The sequence below is a fragment of the Balaenoptera acutorostrata genome, chromosome 3, assembly GCF_949987535.1.
Source record: "Balaenoptera acutorostrata chromosome 3, mBalAcu1.1, whole genome shotgun sequence".
NCBI classification, from domain to species: Eukaryota; Metazoa; Chordata; class Mammalia; order Artiodactyla; family Balaenopteridae; genus Balaenoptera; species Balaenoptera acutorostrata.
In genome coordinates, this window is record NC_080066.1 from 26,513,877 (window position 1) to 26,534,711 (window position 20,835).

General features: G+C 38.9%; 2 protein-coding genes across 4 annotated transcripts in view; both read left to right on the top strand.

Annotated features, from left to right (window-relative positions):
- The first annotated feature begins 2,554 nt into the window (after positions 1 to 2,554).
- Positions 2,555 to 16,803, top strand: LOC103002145 (dihydrodiol dehydrogenase 3). 2 transcript variants are annotated; one of them, XM_007167452.2, is made up of 9 exons: positions 2,555 to 2,697; positions 5,021 to 5,188; positions 6,041 to 6,157; positions 7,314 to 7,391; positions 8,121 to 8,243; positions 10,802 to 10,911; positions 11,844 to 12,009; positions 14,370 to 14,429; positions 16,657 to 16,803. In XM_007167452.2, the coding sequence occupies exons 1-9, from the start codon at positions 2,614 to 2,616 to the stop codon at positions 16,663 to 16,665; spliced, it is 915 nt and encodes a 304-aa protein (XP_007167514.1). In that variant the 5' UTR covers positions 2,555 to 2,613; the 3' UTR covers positions 16,666 to 16,803. The 2 variants fall into 2 exon arrangements, with proteins under 2 accessions (XP_007167514.1, XP_007167513.1); XM_007167451.2 differs by having other exon boundaries at positions 2,556 to 2,697; positions 14,370 to 14,452.
- Positions 16,804 to 20,285: 3,482 nt separating this feature from the next.
- Positions 20,286 to 20,835, top strand: part of LOC103003050 (aldo-keto reductase family 1 member C3-like) — a 30,539-nt gene continuing 29,989 nt past the window's right edge. For both annotated transcript variants that reach the window (XM_007167455.2, XM_007167457.2), the window contains exon 1: positions 20,286 to 20,388. The gene's annotated coding sequence lies outside the window, so the exon portion shown is untranslated. The remainder of the gene's footprint in view (positions 20,389 to 20,835) is intronic.

The window sequence follows — 20,835 nt, forward strand, 5'->3', positions numbered from 1 at the left end:
GTATAATCTATAAAAATAACAAATCACTCTGTTGTACATCTGAAATAATATAATATTGTAAGTCAACTATATTTCAATGAAAAAGATAAGGATGTTTGTTTTTCCTGATCATTAAAGTCATACATGCAAATTACAGAAATTTGCGGGAAAAAAGGAAAGGATAGAGAATAAAGATAACCTGTAACTAGCCCATTACATTGAACGTTTGGTACATTTTCCTTCATGATTTTCCTTTACAAATGTGTGAGTTTGTATTTTATTTACAAATCAATACCCAGGGCTGTGGTGCCCAGTATGTGGTTTGAACTGCTCACTCACTCTCCAGGGAGGATCTCCGAGACCAAATCCCTGTAATCCCCCTCCTCTTCTGTGTCCCTCCTTGGGGCACAAGTCCTGATCTGATTGCTTTTCTTCCCTTCACACCCAACTCTATATGGATGTTTCTTTACAGCCTTGGCTGTGTAAGAACCTTCCTGCTGGTCCCCAGTGTGTTTTCAGTGATAATCGCTCCATATGTAGATGTAATCTTGATGTGCTCATGGGGGAGGTGAGTTCAGCATCCTCTTGCTCTGCCACCTGGATCTCCTCTTCAAGACAGTGGTTTTAAAACTCATTGTGTACTAAGTTTAACACCTGTGATTGTTCAGGAACAGTTTCTGCCAATTTATTTTCTTCCTTTCATGGACCATGTTTTCCTCTCTTTCTCTCTTTCTTTCTTTCTTTCTTTCTTTCTTTCTTTCTTTCTTTCTTTCTTTCCTTCCTTCCTTCCTTCTTTCTTTCTTCCTTCCTTCCTTCCCTCCTTCCTTCCTTCCATCTTTTTCTCTCTCTCTCCCTCCCTCTCTTCTTCTTCCTTCCTTCCTCTTTCTTTCTCCCTCCCTCCTTCCTTCCTTCCTTCCTTCCTTTCTGTCTCGTATGCCGTGTGTGTGTGTGTGTGTGTGTGTGTGTGTGTGCATGTGTCTCTGTGTGTGTGTTTACAATTGGGCACCTGAAACAACAAGAAAATACCCACTCATTGAAGATTTGTTCCATGCCATGACTGTCCTTCACTAATTAGCTTGGTATGCTCCTAGTCTTGGGATCAGCCCAGCAGGAAAGCTAAAGCGCTATTCAGTTCTTTTCTGACTCTGCATCTTGCCTGGTATCTGTGTAGCTTTTTGATTCTCCTGAATACATGAATGCCTTACTATCCCCCAAATCCACACCCCAGTTCTACTCAGGGTTTTATGTGGTCTATGCTATGTCTCCTCCCTTAATCCCTTTTCCCTGGCATCTGTGCATATATAATCCCCCTGCAGTTGTAATGAACCATTCCAGCTGCCCTTCAGTCTAAGCTTAGGGTTAGGTGAAGCAGACAGCAGTCTTTAGACAGCCCCCAAATAGGTTGTGACATTGCAAATAAGGTTTTCTGTGATCATTCTGGTCTAAGGGATGTGACTGGGAGCTGAGCTGCTGTTCTTTACAGATCAAGACTGCAATGCACCAGGCAGGAGGAGGGTACAGGTGAGTAAAAGCACCATGAAATGTCCTACCACTCTGTTCTGGATTTTTCCTAATTGGGTGTTCACTTTGTTGCTCTAGGTTTTTGTTTGACTGTTTTCCAGAACACCTATGAGGTTTTATGGCAAGTTTCTGTTTTTTTCCTTACGTTTCCATGGGAGAATTCAGCACTTCCTACCTCACAATTTAGCTGACATTAATCTACATGTTAAATTTTAATTGGCTTCACAACATTCCCTTGTATCAATGTTTCACGATTTCCCTAACTCCTCCCAATTTTATTATAATTTAACTTGTTTACAGGTTTTTCTTTTATGAATAATGTTGAGCAAGATAATAAATTATATAAAGTATCATTTACATCATGACAATTTTCAGAAGTTCTCTAACTAGGTAAAAGGTATGAACAAAGATTCTGCTTGCATACAGCACACAGTAAAAACTATTAATAATTAACCTCCCGTAAGCACTTTGCTAGAATGTCTGATTTTGGTATCATTTTCAGGATTTCACTCCCATCTGTAAGCAAAATAATTTTGCTGGTGGGAAATGTCAAAAGGCAAATTTATTTTCATTTGACGTCTTCATTCTTTATTAAGTGCTAACATTTTGAAAAATGCTTATTAGTCACTCCTTTAAGTTGTGCGATTGTGTGTGTTTGTGTGTGTGTGCTGTAATATAGTTAATTGTTTCAATTGATGTTTGGTCAAGATTGGGCTTCATAATTAGAAAAACAAAAAAGATTGGTATGTGGAGGTTTCTAGTCTTAACATATGGTCAATAATTGTTCAGCAAATCCCATGCAATAATTTACAGTAATGTAAGTGGATCCAGAATTGTAAATTTACTTATTAAAATTATGAGGTAAAATATTTCCAAGCAATTAGTGATTTATTTATCATTATACGATACTTAATATTATTCTGAAAAAAAACCCAAGCAAGTTAATTACCTTCAAATATTCCTTACTCCATGGCTACTGATTTAATCATGCTCCTCCTGCAATATTTCTGCTAACATTGGACAGTACAGTTGGGGTGTTACCTTCCTGTTATTCATAGCCTGTGAGGGCAGAAGAAAAAATCAGAGTCTGCTTAGTCAGAGGAGCAACAGGCAATGGACCCCAAATGCCAGTGTCTGGAACTTCATGATGGCCACTTTGTTCCCGTTCTGGGATTTGGAACCTATGCCCCTGAGGAGGTAACAGTTGTGGGTTGGGGTTAGGGTTAGAAAAGAAAATGGATGTAACGTGAGTGGAAGCGGACTTAGGTTGTCAAGTCATTGAGTTCTTGTGCGACTCTGGGAGGGTCACTTGGTTCTACTAACCAGGCTACAACCATCCCCTATGAAAGGAGAGAAAGCATTCAGTATTCCCTCGGCATCAGGGTCTGAAGCTGTGGTCACCTACCGATTTTTCTGGGTTTCCCTCCAGTTTCCGTCTCTTTCCCAGCTTGGCAGAAGAGGTGAAACTCAGCCATCAAGAACACTGACTGTCAGCTGTTTTGCTCTGAGGGTGATTGCAATGGTGTGGTTTCTCTGTATGCTTCATTCATTCAAGAACTCTTTCCTCTTTCCGAAAAGAAGTATTTGAGGTAAAAGGTCCTGAAGATGAGGTGAATGAAAAATAATGGGAGAGAATTGCTCTTCTGCTGTGTCGTGCCTGCTAGGTGCCAGGCGAGAAATGTTCTGCCTGTGTTTTGCCTTGTTTTTCTGTTTCTGCTTGGAAACTTATTCTAATGGAATATATAATATCACTTGAGGGGATAAGCTACAGTCTTATAGGGCAAGGTTTCAATTCTTGTTTTTTTGTAATATATTTTTTTTATTAAACTATAATCTTCAGTGCTTGGGTGTAAGAGGGGCAAAATGGACAATTTTCTAGACTGGAAGCCAGAAAGTTTGCTGTCCATCTTGTCTTTGGAGTATATAGTTGTATGACAAAGAACTGGTCCTTAAACTTTGATTCTCACCTTTTTCATCTATAAAACAGAAGGAAATATTCAGAGACACTTTGGAGATTGAAGACAGGACATGTTTATTTATTTATTTATTTTAAATTAATTAATTAATTAATTTTTGGCTGCGTTGGGTCTTCTTTGCTTCACGTGGGCTTTCTCTAGTCGTGGCGAGTGGTGGCTTCTCTTGTTGCAGAGCACAGGGTCTAGGCGCACCGGCTGCAGTAGTTGTGGCACGCAGGCTTCAGTAGTTGTGGCACGTGGGCTTCAGTAGTTGTGGCCCACGGGCTCTAGAGCGCAGGTTCAGTAGTTGTGGTACATAGGCTTAGTTGCTCCACGGCATGTGGGAACTTCCCGGATCAGGGCTCCAACCCGTGTCCCCTGCATTGGCAGGCGGATTCTTAACCACTGTGCCATGAGGGAAGCCCCAGGGCATGTTTAATTTGCAGCGTAAAGTGGGATGAGGGGAGGGAAGGGTCCAGGCTATTCCTGAAGCTTACTGGTTAATTCCTGGGTACATCTCCGAATGCCCGTGCATTTAAGGAAAACCAGGACTAGACCCAAGAAAGGGCAGTTAGACCAAGTATCTACCTCCTTGAAAAAGAAAAGATTCTGAATCACAGAAACGGAATATTATTCAGCCTTATAAAAGAAGTTATCCCACCATTTGCAACAACATGGATGAACCCAGAGAACATTAAGCTAAGTGAGATAAGCCAGACATAGAAAGACAAATACTGCATGATCTCTTTATGGGTAGAATCTTAAAAAATCAAACTCATAGAAGCAGAAAAATCAAACTCATAGAAGCATAGAGGCATGGTGACCAGAAGCTGGGGACATGGCTGGGAAAAATGTAAAGATGTTGGTCAAAGGATACAAACCTTCAGTTATAAGATGAATAAGTTCTTGAGACCTAATGTACAACATGGTGACTATAGTTAATAATAATGCATTATATTCTTGAGATTTGCTAAGAGAGTAGATCTTAAGTGTTCTCACCACACCCAAAAGTTAGCTATGTGAGGAGATGGATCTGTTAACTAGCTTGATTGTGGTAAATCATTTCACAATAGATACTTATATGAAAACATCACTTTGCACACCTTGAATAGATACAGTTTTTATTTGGTGTATTCTGTGTGGCTACACTGGTAGACAGAGGACTCTTAGAAGTGTTCACCTGGTTTCTTGATGCTTTGTACCATGAACCTTATACCTTTGTTGACTTTGCTTAAAATATCTCACTGTATAAATCATATCCATGACTACAACTTTATGCTCAGTCTTATGAGTTCCTCCAGCAAATCACTGAAACTGGAGGTGGTCTTGGGGACCTCTGATGCCAGTGATGAACCAGTGATTGCCTGGGACTGAAGGACTTCCTGGATGTCCAACTTTAATTACTTACCAGGAACATTCAGGGAAACTGTTATGGGTTCATCACCACACATGCAGAACTAACCAAAGGCATGAAGAAAAGTTGATTCTTGGGAAGATCAAAGCTTGCGTCTTAGCAATCTCTTAATCCTGTGGGTATCCAACTACTACTTTTGTTGCTTATGTAGGTTCCTAAGAGTGAAGCTCTGGAGGTCACCAAATTTGCTATTGATGTTGGGTTCCGCCATATTGACTGTGCTCATTTGTACCAAAATGAAGAGCAGGTTGGACAGGCCATTCGCAGCAAGATTGCAGATGGCACTGTGAAGAGAGAAGACATATTCTACACTTCAAAGGTGCTGTGTGTGTTGTGTGAGTGTGCACACGTGTGCAACGTGATTGTGCACAGGTGACAATTATATAATAGGACCAGTAGTTGTTTGGTGAACTGTGCTTATTGGTACAACTTTTTTCACACATATTTGTATATTAAATCTGGTATCCAAAAAGAAAATGAGAGTGATGATGGCTTTCTCATCATTGCTGTGTTCAAATTTTAATTTTAAGGTAAAGTCACTTTACTTCTCTGAGCCTAGACCAGAGCTGTGTGATTTCATATGGGCTAATGAATCAGACAGAACTGTGATCAGATTATAGCTTTCCTTATCATCTAGGGGACTTTCTAAAATTTCTTCAAATTCTAAATCTCAGTTCTTATGTCCATCAATGAGAGAGAGCAATAGGAGAGGCAGTTTGTATATTACACAAGATCTAGCAAAAGTGTCTTGAATTATGTTCTGCTCATATTAATATGTTCAAAGCACTTTTCCTACAGTTATGTAAACAAACAGATACTAATTCCTGAGAGGACTGATTCTTTGATAGAATTAGATTAAGTTTGTGAACTGCTTTTAAACTCTATCAAACATAATTCAGATGATGAGTATGGTAATTATTTGATAATACTCTTTATTTCTTGGATCATTTCTTTTTATTGTGAATGATGTACTGATGATAAAATCAATCAAATAATAAAGTTTACTTCAGTTGGTTAGATCAAAAATGGAACTGAAAAAGAAACAGAGTGGTTTTCCTCTGTGGTCATCTGTTTCTAATCAGGAAAAATGTCTAATTTTTAGGTGAAAGAAGAAAAACAAAATTACCTAAGGCATTAATTTAACAAAGCTCCCATTCTTTAACCTCTGCAGCTTTGGTCCACTTTCCTTCGACCGGAGTTGGTTCAACCAGCCTTGGAAAAGTCACTGAAAAATCTTCAACTGGATTATGTTGATCTCTATATTATTCATTTGCCAACGGCTCTGAAGGTTTGCGATTTGTGTGATCACATCTATTTTATTTCTTGTGTGAGAATATCTATCAACTTGCATGGATGGTTGAATTCAGATTTTTCTTAGTAAGATGTAGGGATGATTACACTAGAGTAGAAGTCCCAAAATCATAATTTCTGATTATCTTTTTACTGGGTTTCTTTGAATCCTTAATTTCCTTTCCATGCCTCCAAGAGAAAAGAGTTCAACAATCTCACATCCTCTGCCTCAAAAACTTGAGGAAATAAAAATAGAGGCGTTCAACACAGGGTCCCGAGCCTCTTGGGGATTTCATGAACACACAGTTTGGTGCAGCAGTGGTGAGCAATGAAGCTGCCTTACACTTGAACATGATAAGTTTATCTCCTCTTTCACCCTTTCAAATTGACCGGAGTTGGTGGTGCTCTCTCTGGGTGGGTCTAAACCTAGCAGCCTTTATAGGGACTTGGGAGACCTTGCCTACACCATTGGCTGTCTTCACAATGAGTTTTGTAGACTGCACTTAGCCATTAAGAACTGCATTATATAGAACTCTTGATTTGAAGTTACAGAAATCTACTCAAGCTACCCTATGCAAAAGAGTTTATTGGACTATGTAGACGGGAAGTCCCAGCCATGGATAGATTTAAGGATTTGCAGTACTCTTCAGAAATGTCTCCTTTTTCTATCCCTTAACTTTGTAGTACTCTTGGTTTGCTTTATTTTTACCTCAACATTTTCCTTCAGTGGCAAATTAACCTTGATCAGTTCAAGGCTCATGGTCATTAACATTTGAGAGCACGTCTGGATCTTCCACATTCCATATTAACCTAAAAAAAGCCTTGCTGATTCATGTGACTGCCCTAGGGCTATCAGATGTTCAGAGGGAAAAGGAAATCTGATTGTCAGGCTTAAGTCAAGATTGCACTTTTTTTCTGGAAATAAAGCCATGTAACTTATTGCCATTCTTTGCATAAGTCACTCTGAGTCCCCTTTGGGACCTAGGAAAATTCTATTTATTAAAACATATAGTAAGTGTAAGAGATCTAGAATGTTGCTACACCTACCTCATGGATGTTTAGTGTCCTGGTCCTAGATGTGCCTGGCAGCCTGGTTAAGTGTGGGGAAATTATTTAGTGACATCTTTAAAATGACTGCTTCTATCCTATTCCAGCCAGGGGAGGAACTTTTTCCCAAAGATGAAAATGGAAAAATGATATTTGACACAGTGGATCTCTGTCGCACGTGGGAGGTGAGTCCGTGGAGGAGAGAACCCAGGAGAGGAAGCCAGGAGAGGGGGATCCCCCTTCATTTCTTCCACCTGTGAGAATGGGCTGTGGACCATCAGATTCAGCAGTTCATGAACTTTAAAGGGCTGTTATGCTGGGGTGGTGTGGACGAAATCATTGCTGAAATGTTCACAGGGAGGAATGGAGAAGAATTTGGGACAATGAAGATAGCATCTCTTTCCTTCAGTGTGATATATCTTCTTCTGGGTTTTTCTAAGGAGGAGACAGTAATTCTTCTTCTTCTTATTTTTTAATAAATTTATTTATTTATTTATGGCTGCGTTTGGTCTTCACTGCGGTGTGCAGGCTTCTCATTGTGGTGGCTTCTCTTGTTGCAGAGCATGGACTCTAGGCACGTGGGCTTCAGTAGTTGTGGCTCGCAGGCTCTGTGCCTCTCGCAGTAGAGCACAGGCTCAGTAGTTGTGGCACACGGGCTTAGTTGTTCTGCGGCATGTGGGATCTTCCCGGACCGGGGCTTAAACCCATGTCCCCTGCATTGGCAGGAGGATTCTTAACCACTGCGCCACCAGGGAAGTCCCGTAATTCTTATTCTTGTGTCACAACCTTCTTCCCCTTTTTTCTTCTTGATAATCCATGCTAATTCTTGACAGGTGACCGTGTTAGCATTTTTCAGCATTTATTCTTGCTCTATAGCCCATTGCAAATCATGTTCACCACCCCTTCCTCCCCAGGCCCTGGAGAAGTGTAAGGATGCAGGATTGGCCAAGTCCATTGGGGTGTCCAACTTTAACCGCAAACAGCTGGAGAAGATCCTGAACAAGCCGGGGCTCAAGTACAAGCCCGTCTGCAACCAGGTGAGCAGCCTCCGTTTCCTCTCCTTTCTGCTCTTCATAACCTCCTTCCTGCAGTAGAGACAGATGTCTATTTGTCTTCCCCTCATATTCATCCTACCTTTGTGGGACAGAAGATTCTAGAGAGCAGAGCCTCTGCCTGGAAGGGCGTGAATAGAACCCAGAATGGTATCTCTGTGTGATAAAGTCTTGGTGGAAAAGATGGGGAGGGCTTCCTGCTAAATTGTGGGTAGGAATTTAGGCAAGGTAAAGGAGGGTTAGAATAGTTACCCAGAACTTAGAGGAAGGTGGCATTTCCCTGAGCTGTAAAGGATGACCAGAAATTGGATGGTGAAAGTGCCTTGGAGGGAACTGTGTACAGGTAGAAAGGCCATGAAAACATGGAATGAGAAGCAAATAAAGAGTGAAAATGAGATCTCATTGAGGTTTTAAGAGTTTGTGTGGGGTTCAGATGCCTGAGTCCTTAGTCTTAGTGTCTCTGCTTTTAGAGATCTTCAACAGGAAGCATAGTACAGAAAAATTTGCTGGAGACTATGAAAGTCATCCAGGTTAGAGGGTGAAGTTAATGTCTTATGGTGATACTAACAGTAGGTGAAATAGTCACTCAGGAATTAGAGCAGACCTTGTGATTTACTCGGTCTTGGTATGGTTCTCCCATTGATTTCTACCTTAAAATTAAATGTTTAAACACATTTTTTCTCTGTTTGATCCTGTGCTCGTATATTTTTTGTTGTATTTTTACTTTTTTGTGGTGAGAAAACTTAATAAGAGATTCGTCTTCTTAAATTTTAAGTATACAATGCTATACAATACAATGCAATACAATATTGTTAACTGCAGGGACAACGCCGTACAGCAGATCTCTAGAATTTATTCATCTTGAGTACTAGACTTCACACCCATGTTTAGAAACTTCCGATTTCTCCTTGCTCCCAGACCCTGACAACCATCACTCTACTCTTTAATTCTATGAGTTTGACCAGTTTAGATATTAATATTTGTTTTTCTGTGACTGTTGTATTTCATATAATGTAATGTTCACAAGTACAACCTAAGTCAAGGAGTAAGAGTCTTCTACAGAAAAAGTAGCTTGTAAAATTCAAGATTTATATATATCTATATACAGCATCAGCATTTTCAATTATAAAAGTTTAAAAATTAATGTGATTTTAGCATTAATTTTGCCTCCAAGTTTTCATTGTGAAAATTTTCAGATATTAGCAAAGTTAAGGGTATGATAGAGAACATCCATTTTCCCTCTTGTATGCAAAATTCTTCACGTTTTGCCACATTGCCAGATGTATATATATATATGTATATATATTTATGTATGTAATATTTTGTTGACTTGAATCTCATTGTAATTCACATGTCACTTTGAGACATGTTTCTCAAGCTCTTTTAACCTAGCATGGTGGTCACTCAATCATTTTTTTTAACCATGATATCCAGACAGGTTTTTGACAAATATAATAGATTTATCAGACTATCATCTTGTGATGTTAGTTAATTTGTTTCTCTATTCTCAATTCCTGTAAATGAGTAGATATATCTGAACTCCTTACTACCTTAAGGTTAAACATTTTGACAAGAACACGTCCTTTGCATGCTGTGCCCTTCAAATGCACTCCAGTAGGAAGCACATGATGACAGGTTGTCCCACTGTGAATGATGGTACTTGTGTTCTCCTGGTAAAGCTAGTGGTAGCTAGATTTTTTGTTTGGAAATGTGTATTTTCCCTGTTGAAATTACCTAGTCATCTGGGGAAGTTAGATTCTCCCCAAATTTTCACATAATGGTTGAGAATCCATCAACGACTTTCACCTGAATTAGTTATTTCATTGGGATGTTTTTCAATATTTTCAACTTAAATACTCTTTTTGATCTTCTTACCTGACATTTTATTGCAAAAATAAAATTCTGTCATTAAGTCAGCATAAAATACCTTATTCCTATAAGACAGGGTAAAAACTTAACTCCTTCCTCTTAATTCTCAGTTTCTGAGAAAGGATTTATTGTAATAATCACCATCAGTGGAGGCAAATATTTTTGTTCTTTCTCTCTCTCTCATCACTTGGGACTCAGGGATTTTTATTTACCCTCAGTGTTACATTTGCTTTTATTCATTATTCCTTTTAATGCTCAAATCTACCCAAATGTCACCAGTGGGATCCCCATCAAACTGGTTCTTTTAGTGCTTCAGACATTTCTTCATGAGTCTTGGAGCAAATTCTTTGCAAAATTTGATGTCCAAGACTCAAACAGTTGTTTTCCTGTCTCAGATCTGGAATTAGGTGTGTCTCCTGGTAGTGTATTTAGTAATTGAGATCTGGTCCCTAGAGTTGCTTGTTCTCAGGAATGTCATTATTTTTTACCTTTTCAGGGACAGAGATATAAAATGTATTTTTTAAAAAAATCATTACTTGACGTTGATACTTCCAGTTTAAATTTAATGTTACACAGTTTTTTTCTTTAGATTTTTTTAACTTCTAACATTTCTCTGTCATATTTACATTACCATTTCATATAATCTGAAACTCTTCTATGTTGGCCTTCTACAGGTGGAATGTCATCCTTATCTCAATCAGAGCAAACTGTTGGACTTCTGCAAGTCAAACGATATTGTTCTTGTTGCCTATGGTGCTCTGGGATCCCAACGATTAAAAGATTGGTAATGAACCCTAATGAAGACAATGGAAAGTTTACCTAAAATTCAGTTTTTGATGAAATATTTTTAGTCATACCGTACTCAATGCTCTGGAGATAACTCTCAACTTGCTTGGGGCAGAGAGGGGAGGGATGGAAGGAATCCTTCTCTTTTGTATTCCCATCACCCAGCCAATTTTCTTATATTATATGTGTCCTGTTGTAGATTGATCAATAACATGTGTCTGTATTAAAATCTATATATAATCCCCAGGTTGAGACCTAAGACATAAGCTTAAATCATGATTTACTTATTTATTACCTAAGGAACACATTACTAGTAATAGACTCTCCAAGCTTCACTTACCTTATGTATAAAATCAGGATAATAACATATAACTCCCAGGTCTATCATGATCCAAAAAATTACAATTTGAACCATTCTTGTAAACATCTGTAGAAGTATTGCACACTGTAAGTAATGATGAAATGAATAGTTCTCATTTTGAGACTACTCAATTTTTATCAATACCTGAGAAAATTAAACTAAAAAGTATCCCAGTCTTTTCCTTCTCTTGCTCCTTTCATGCTCTTGTACTTACTTTGGGGCTGTGATTGGAGAATTAAAAACAGCCACTGAGATGTAAAACAGAAAAAAAACATGATTGTGGAGGCATTGATCTCAACTCAATCATGCATCCAAATGACCTGGAGAGCTTTGTAAACACAGATTGCCAGGTGCCACAATTGAGTTTCTGATTCACTTTGTCTGCAGTTAAGCCATGGAATTTGCATTTCTAACAAGGTCCCAGGTGATACTGATGCTGTTGGTCCATGGACCACATTTTGAGAAGCAGTGGTCTAGAGTGGATCTACTTTACTTGGTCTGTTTGGGAAGCCTCCTAACAAACTGAATACTCAGTCTCAGATAGTCAGCATTTCTGAATTTCCTTCCAGGGTGAACCCGAGCTACCCAGTTCTCTTGGAGGACCCAGTTCTTTGTGCCATTGCAAAAAAGCACAAGCAAACCGCAGCGCTGATAGCCCTTCGCTACCAGATGCAACGTGGGGTTGTGGTCCTGGCCAAGAGTTACAATAAGAAGCGGATCAAAGAGAACATGCAGGTGATGAGTGGGGCTGTGGGCATAGGGGGTCTAAGTAATATCCTTCACAAGGGTCATTCTTTGTCCAGCTCTCAGGACTATCTTTGGGCCAAGATGAGTTACCTGTTATTTGTTGTGCATGTATGCCTTATGTATATTCCTAATGGTTTTCTCCTCCTACTGTGGCAACAGGAGAGGTGGCATGGCTGGATAGGATTAAGATTGGACAGAAAATGGAGATTTTAGTTCCAGCATTACATCTGCAATTTATTCTGTCACCCTGCAAGTGATATCTTATTTTCTTTATTCTCAGTTGACGAAATTGAATTGTGATTTTCCTAGACAGTTGGGCTGCTATAACAAAATACCACAGATTGGGTGGCTTAGAAACAACTGAAATTTGTTTCTCACTGTTCTGAAAGCTGGAGGTCTGAGATCAGGGTGCCCGTGTGGTGGCGTGAGGGCCCTCTTCCAGGTCACAGGCTTCTCCTTGTATCTTAATGTAGTGGGGGGCAACGGAGCTCTCAGAGTCTCTTATATGATATATGATATTATTTAAATCTCATTCATGAAACCTTCACCATCATGACCTAATCACCACTCCAAGGTCCCACTTTCTAATATCATTACAGTAGGAGTGAGTTTTCCAGCATACGAATTTGGGGAGCACACAGATTACAGCAGTGATCTTCAACCTCCATGTCATCATGGTTTTATTTTGCATTCCTCTGAATAGTAACGTTGTTTCATTTTCATACTTCTAATCTCCCTGAGTTTCTGCCTTTGTGAAGTTCCTGTTCAAGACTTTGTCCATTTTTATTAGGTTGTCTGTCTTTTGATTTATATGTATGAGACGATTATTATACTGTTAGCCATAGCTGTACAGCAAACTCCCCCCCATTAAGGGGTTTAATGCAGAAATCATTTATGCATCTCATGATTCTGTGGTATGACAATTAGCCTGCACTCATATAAGCTGTTCTCTCCTTGGCTGGGCCGTCTCATGTATTTGCAGTCAAATGCAGAGCAGCTAGGCAGTGCTGCTTTAGCAGGTGGCTTTGGCTGTTGTCAGAGGAGCCAGCCCTCTTCTCCATACGGTTTTTCATGTATAGTCGGCTAGACTGTGGCCACTAACCTGGTCTTCATCTCAGCACAGTGGTATGATACCAAGGCAATGAGTGGGAAAAAAAAATCCTTGTCATGTCTAGGCTCAGAACTGACTCGCCACTTTTTCTGGCAAATTTCATTGTCCAGTGTAAGTTACAGGTCAGGCCAATTCAAGGGGCAGGGAAATATTACCCTGAAAATTTGTTTTTGTCTTTCCATTCAAATTTAGCCCTGTAATACACCTGGAACTGATTTTCTAATATGACATGAAAATGGATATATATACATATACTTAAATAGAAACCTAAATGTCCATATTTTCCCACAGATTTTCATTGTCAACTCTGTCATGTATCAAGTGTCCATAAGTACATTTCTGGCCTCTTTCTTCTAGTTAGCTATTTACTTTGCTGCACTGTCTTATTGTCGTGGAAAATAAGTCTTGCTTTAAAGAACGGTACATTTTTCTTCTTTAAGGATGTCTTGGCTGCTCTTGACTAGCTGTTCTTTTATATAAAATTTAGTATCACTTTACCAACTTCTACAAAAGAAAAAATCTTTAAGTCTTTGGTTCATGTTGCATTGAAACACTAGATCACTTTAGAGAAAACTGATTTCTTTTCAAGATTGAGATTTCTATTCCATGACTATGATATGAATTTCTAATTATTTAGGTGTTCTTTAATATTTTAAATACATTTCATAACTTTCTTTACAAGGTATTTACATAATCTTTTTTGTTCAATTTATTCATAGAGAATGAGTAAGTTTGATATGGGCTTCTCGGATAGGTTTTCACGGAGGTGGGGGGTCCTCCTTCCAATACTTGCTTAAGCTCAAAGCTGTGTCATACTTAGGGGTGTTGAGAAGGAAAAATCAGTGTAATGTTTGGTCAAGTACGAGTATTTTGTCCAGGTTGTCTAACTGCCCCTTTGTTTGGAAAAAGATTTTTGTTTGTTTGTTTTCTGTCACAAGTAATTCACTTAGAAAGATTTGGGATTGATGCCTTGCAAGCTGTGTGAGTGTGTGTGTGTGTGTGTGTGTGTGTGTGTGTGTGTGTGTGTGTGAAATGGAGCAGAAAAGGAGAGGGAGTGGGAAAGAGAGGTGGTGAACCCCGCAGAAGGGTTCCCAGGCTGGTTCACTTGGAAGCTGAGGACAGGCAAGTCTTCCCTGTACTCTATTCTTGCGTCCATCCAGCTGGAAAGTCCTCCAGTTCCCAGGGGGAGGCCAACTCCTTGGGGGAGAGGTTAATGTGATTCTTCCCTTCCTTCCAGGTTCTCAATTTTGAATTGACTCCAGAAGACATGAAAGCAATTGATGGCCTCAACAGTAATGTACGATATTACGATTTACTCTTGTAAGTGGCTTGTATATATTTCAGACACATTGTTTTCTTTTTTTTTTTTATTGGAGTATAATTGCTTCACAACGTTGTGTTAGTTTCTGCTGTACAAAGAAGTGAATCAGCTATATGTATACATATATCCCCTTACAGATGAACCTATTTGCAGGGTAGGAATAGAGAGTCAGACGTAGAGAACGGACTTGTGGACACGGGGGTTGGGGGTGGAGGGGTGGGGTGAATTGGGAGATTTCGATTGACATATATACACTACCAAGTGTAAAATAGACAGCTAGTGGGAACCTGCTGTATAGCACAAGGAGCTCAGTTTGGTGCTCTGTGATGACCTAGATGGGTGGGATGGGGGTGGTGGGAGGGAGGTCCACACACATTGTTTTCTGTAGCATGCAGGTCAGCAGAGAAACTGAGCTTCCCTAACCAGGAAGGCAGGCCTGATTTCCAGTGTAGGAGTAGACCAGGGCTTCCTGTAGACCTCAGACCAGAGGTTTCTTCCAGGGCTCAGTCTCTGACCTAACAGAAATGTTAGCAGGGCCCAGGACAACTCATAAGTAAAATCACCAAAGTTCACATTGTGGTGAATTCACTACTTTATGCCCCTCATCTCTGTGCCTGGTGTACTTCCTCTCAGGGCTGACGTACCCATTAGATACAGAAGGCACAGTGCCTACAGCCCACTATTCTTTTAGGGACCTAGGAAAATGTTTCACCTTAATTTTTTTTTAAATCAGGGGAAAATGATTTGTATTAGTAATGACTATGTAACAGTGAATCCAGCCTGGATACATTCATTTTTATCCTAACACAATTGTAAAATGTCATGTTAATATTTTTATGGAGGAGGAGCCCATAAAGGCCAATGTGCGTTGGTGCTGTGAAGGCACAGTGGGGCATGCTTCCACCCCCTCCCCTAAATGTCTGGTGGCTTTTCTCCCTAATGTGCATTTCTTTCCCAAGACATCATCCATTTCTTCCAAATTTATCTCTTCATTGGACCTTTTTCCCTATTACAACTCCATTTCCTCATCCTTGTAATCTCACCAAACTGAATTACAATTAGATCATGAACTTAACTGACCCTCCAGTGAGTGACTGCTGTGTCCTCAGCAGGATACATCCAGATAAGATCGTGTGGGTCTCTCTGGTTTCTTGATTTAAGACTTAGCTCAGTGTTGCCTTTGTCCATCAGGAGTCCACCCCCTGGGGAGCCCCTACCTCCTCGACTTTGACTTAATTCACAAACATAGAATTCCATGTTCAATTACAGCAGGAGGATATCAGGACTGAAGAGAAAGAAGACTAATCAAACAGAGAAATTTGGAAGGGAATTTAGAGAGAAGGGAATACAAATTATTGATAAAGATCTAGTTTCAAATGAAAGATGTCAAAACTCTTTCTCTTGTTTGTAAAGCTATATCATGATTCTGAGAAAGGATATTATAAATGAAAAAAAGGTGGAAAGTTACTTTTCTGTACTCAAATCTTTGAAGTATACTTCTGTGTTCTCCTTATTAGGCTGTGAATATCTAGACTTACTCATATTTGTGGACTTAGGTCAACAGCATGGCTCCTGGCACATGGAATTGCTCAGAATGCACTCTTTAATGAACTGAATTGAAAAAGACAAACTTAGAAAGAAAAGTAAAAACATGGAAAAAAAGGAAAACAGCAGTAATACTAATTCCTTGATAACCAGTGTTTTAATACATTATAAGTTAAGAAAATAGTAATCCCTTTTTATCGGGATAGTTACTTATGTGTACATGATATCTCAAGAGATTAGAAGTTTTTTAACAGAGCGGCCTCTATTTTGGGGGGTGCTCCATGTTTATGTGTTGGATGGATGTGTGAAAAAGATCAGCAAAATTCTTACTGTGATTACTGTCATCATCCAGGGCCAAATGTTCCACCTGGGGCTGAAGTGACCTTAGCATTTCATCTATAGTTCTTAGACCTTCTTAGAAGTTGTAATTCCAACCAAGGTAGATATCACTGTGGCTTTTATGCTGCATGTGAATGTGGGAACTGGATATGAAGATGCAGTTGACATATGGACCAGGAGCCTGCATATATGTATGTTGTAAATGAGTTGGTTGTAAATTTAGAGTTTTAGGGCATCCTAACTGCATCCACAGAGGAACACTCTCCTTGACAAGTGTGAGACAGAGTTAATAAAATTAATATCCCTCCTTCTCTTTCAGCATTGCTGATCACCCTGACTATCCATTTTCTGAAGAATATTGATTATGAGTGATCCGCCATGGTTGTATCAGAATTTATTGATTCTAGGGGTGTGGTGAGAATTGCTATAATCATTGGAGCTAATTAAAATCTGTGTCTCTAGTTAAGGCTTCTTGCATGTTTTGGTGTATGTGAAATAATAAAGATTTCAAAGTAAGGATACTTGGGAGGGGGATCAAAAGGCAGAGTCGGGGGACCTTGAACTCACCTTCCTCCATGAAGACATCAAAACTACCACTACATATAGAGTAACTCTCACTGCAAACAACTTGAAGAGTAGCAGAATGGCTCTCTACAACCCAAGCTATCAAGAAAGAACCTCACAGAGCCTAGTAGGTGGGCAGGAGAAGCAATCCATTCAGGACCCACACCCCAAGCAGGTGACCCAGAGGAGTATAAACAGGCTCAGGGATCCTCCTAAAGAACGAGGGGTACAAGACCCATGTTAGGCACCCCAGGTCTGAGGACTGGCACTGGGAAGACGAGCCCCCTTGGCTGGTTTGAAAACCAGTGGGGCTTACCAGAGAGCTGTAAGAAACCAAGACTCCATTCTTCAAGAGCGTGTGCACAGACTTGATTGCTTTCAGGCCCAACACAGAGACAGCAGATTGGATTCTGCTTGATGCTCTGGCCGGTCTGCCAGGACTACCTCAGTGCATGCCAAAAGCCTCCTGCTCCATCCCCTCCTGCTCTGGCACTGGTGCCTGCTAAGGCAGAGACAGCCATCACATGCACAGGGAGAAAGTGGTGGCAACTCAGAAGTGTGTCTCCAGCCCCTTGGGCCCTAGCCCTACCCCCAACAGGTCACCAATTGCCATTGAGCCTAGAAGAAGCCTCAGCTCACACCTAACTCTGGCTCTAGTCCCTCTGACTCCAGCCCTATCTCCCACCAAAACAGCAGCTGCCAGCTCACCTAGGGAGAAGACATGGCCTGTGCCCACTTTAGATCCAGCTCTCCCACCAATGCCATTGGTCACAGGCAGACCACATAGAGATGCTTCCACACAAGGACACACCTTTAGACTCTGGAATAGGTAACTGTTTGCCTAATCTCATAGAGACAAACAGAAAAGACCAAACAAATTAGAAGGAAAACACACATGTTCCAAATGAAGTAACAAGATAAAACCTCAGGGAAAAAAACCCTATCAGAAGAGAGATAAATAATTTACCTGATAAAAAACTCAAAGCAATAGTAATAAAAATGCTCACTGAATATGGGAAGATAGTAGAGGAACACAATGAGAACCTCAAAGAACTAGAAAATATTAAAAAGATCCAATCAGAGCTGAAGGATACAGTAACTGAAATACAAAATACACCAGAAGGAATTAACAACAGGTTAGGTGATACAGAAGAATGCTTTCACAACCTGGAAGACAGAATAGTGGAAATCACTCAGTCAGAACAGCAATAAAGAATAAATTATTTTTCATAAGAACAGTTTAAGGGACCTCTAGGATAACATCAAGTGCACTAATACTTGCATTATAGGGGTCCTAGAAAGAGAAGAAAAGAGAGAAAGAGGCAGAAAATATATTGGATGAAATTATGGCAGAGAAGTTCCCAGATCTGAGAAGGGAAAAGATATCCAGGTGCAGGAATCACAGACAGTCCCAAACGAGATGAAACCAAAGAGGCCCACATCCAGACATATAATTAAAATGGCAAAAGTTAAAAATAGAGAATTCTAAAGGCAGCAAGAGAAAAACAATGAATCACATACCAGGAAAACCACATCAGGCTATCAGCTGATTTTTCAGTAGAAATATTGCAGGCCAGAAGGGAGTGGCATGATATATTTAAAGTGCTGAAAGGAAAAAAAAAACCTATGATCGAGGACAGTCTATTCGGCAAGATTATCATTCAGAATTGAAGGAGAGCTAAAGAGTTTCCCAGACACGAAACAACTGAGTTTATCACCACTAAACTGACCCTACAAGAAATACTAGTGTCTCCCTTAAGTGAAAAAGAAAAGGCTATAACAAGAAATAAGAAAATGTAAAAAGGGAAAAATCCCACTAGTAAAGCCAAATGCATAGTAAAGGTGGTGCATCAACCACTTAAATAAACTAGTACAAACGTAAAAGACTAAATTAAATAGTTAAGGGATAGACATGAAGATGTAAAATATGACATCAAAAACACAAAATGTCAGGATGGAGAGGGTAAAATGTAGATCTTTTAGAATGTGTTAGAGCTTAAATGATATCAGTATAAAACAAGTAGATATAGGTATAGGTTGACATATATAAACTTCATGGTAATCATACATCAAAAACCTACAGTAGATACACAAAAATTAAAGAGAAAGTAACCCAAATATAACACAAATAAAGTTATCAAATCAAAAGATAACAGACTAAAAGAAGAAAAAGACAAGAAAAACTACAAAAACAACCAGAAAACAAGTAACAAAATGGCAATAAGTACAGTACTATCAGTCACTTTAAATGTCAATGGACTCAATCCTCCAATCAAAAGACATAGAGTGGTTGATTGGGTAAAGAAATAAGAACAGTATACATGCTGCCTTCAAGAGCCTCACTCCAGAGCTAAAGACACGCACAGAATGAAAGTCAGGGGATGGAAAATATCCTCCATGCAAATGGAGGCAAAACGAAAACAAAAACCTGTTCTAGCAATACCCATATCAGACAAAGTAGACTTTAAAACAAAGTCCATAATAAAAAACAAATAAGGGCATTATATAATGATAAAGGCGTCAATCGAAGAAGAGTCTATAACATTTGTGAACAAATATGCATTTAATTTAGAAGTACCTACATATATAAAGCAAATATTAACAGACCTAAATAGAGAAATTGACAGGAATACAATAATAGTAGGGGACTTTAACCTCCACTTACATCAAAGGTTAGATAATCCAGACAGAAAATCAATAAGGAAAAACTGGACTTAAATGATACATTAGACCAGTTGGACTTAACAGATATTTAAAGGACATTCCATCCAAAAACAGCAGGAAACAAATTCTTTGCAAGTGCACATGGAACATTCTCCAAGATAGATCACATTCTAGGCCACAAAAGAAGTCTCAGTAAATGTAAGATGATGGAAATTGTATCAAGAGGCTTTTCTGATTGCAACATGAAATTAGAAATCAATTATAGAAAGTAAAATTAAACAAACAATAAGTGGAGACTAAGCAATATGCTACTAAAAAACCAATGGTCATTGAAGAAATCAAAGAGGAAATAAAAAAATCCCTTAAGACAAATGAAAATGGACACACAATTTCCCAAATCACAGCTTAGCATTTTGTTGACATCACTGTACATGTTAAGTTTTATTTGGCTTCATAACATTCCATTGTATCAATGTTTCATGATTTCCCTAACTCCTCCCAAATTTATTATAATTTAACTTGTTTACAGGTTTTTCCTTTATGGATAATGTTGAGCAAGATAATAAGTTATATAAAATATTTATCATTTGGGGGGAGTTACATTGTGATAGTTCTTTAAAAGTTATACACTGGGTGAAAGATATAACCCCTCCAACAGTCTGTTTGCATACTGCAAAAACTATCAATAATTAACCTCCACTAAGCACCTTGCCAGCATGTCTTTTTTTGTTACCCTTTTCAGGATTGCACCCTTGTCAGGACTGGATAGTCTTATTATAAAGCAAAGAAGAATAAATGAAATAATTTTTTTCTGATTGAAAAGGTAAAAAAGCAAATTTTCTTTCATTTTGAAGTTTTATTTCTTTACTAAAGGTTAATATTTTGAAAAACGCTCATTAATCATTCCTTTAAATTGTGTGTGTATGTGTGTGTGTGTGTGTGGTGTAGTGTAGTGTAAGATAGCTAAGTGTTTCAAACGATGTTTGGTCAAGAAGGGGCTTCATCATTGGAAAAACAAGAAAGATATTGGTATGTGGAGGTTTCTAGTCCAGCATATGGTTAATAATTGTTCAACATTCTCTTATAATAATTTACAATAATGTAAGTGTATCTGGAATTTAAAATTTACTCATTAAAAATATGAGTTAAAATTTTGCAAAAAATTAATGATGTCTTTATTATTTTATAACACTTTAATTAAGACCACTCTGATAGAAGTACAACCAAGTTAACTGGCTTCAATTCTCTTCTTACTCCATGGGTACTGCTT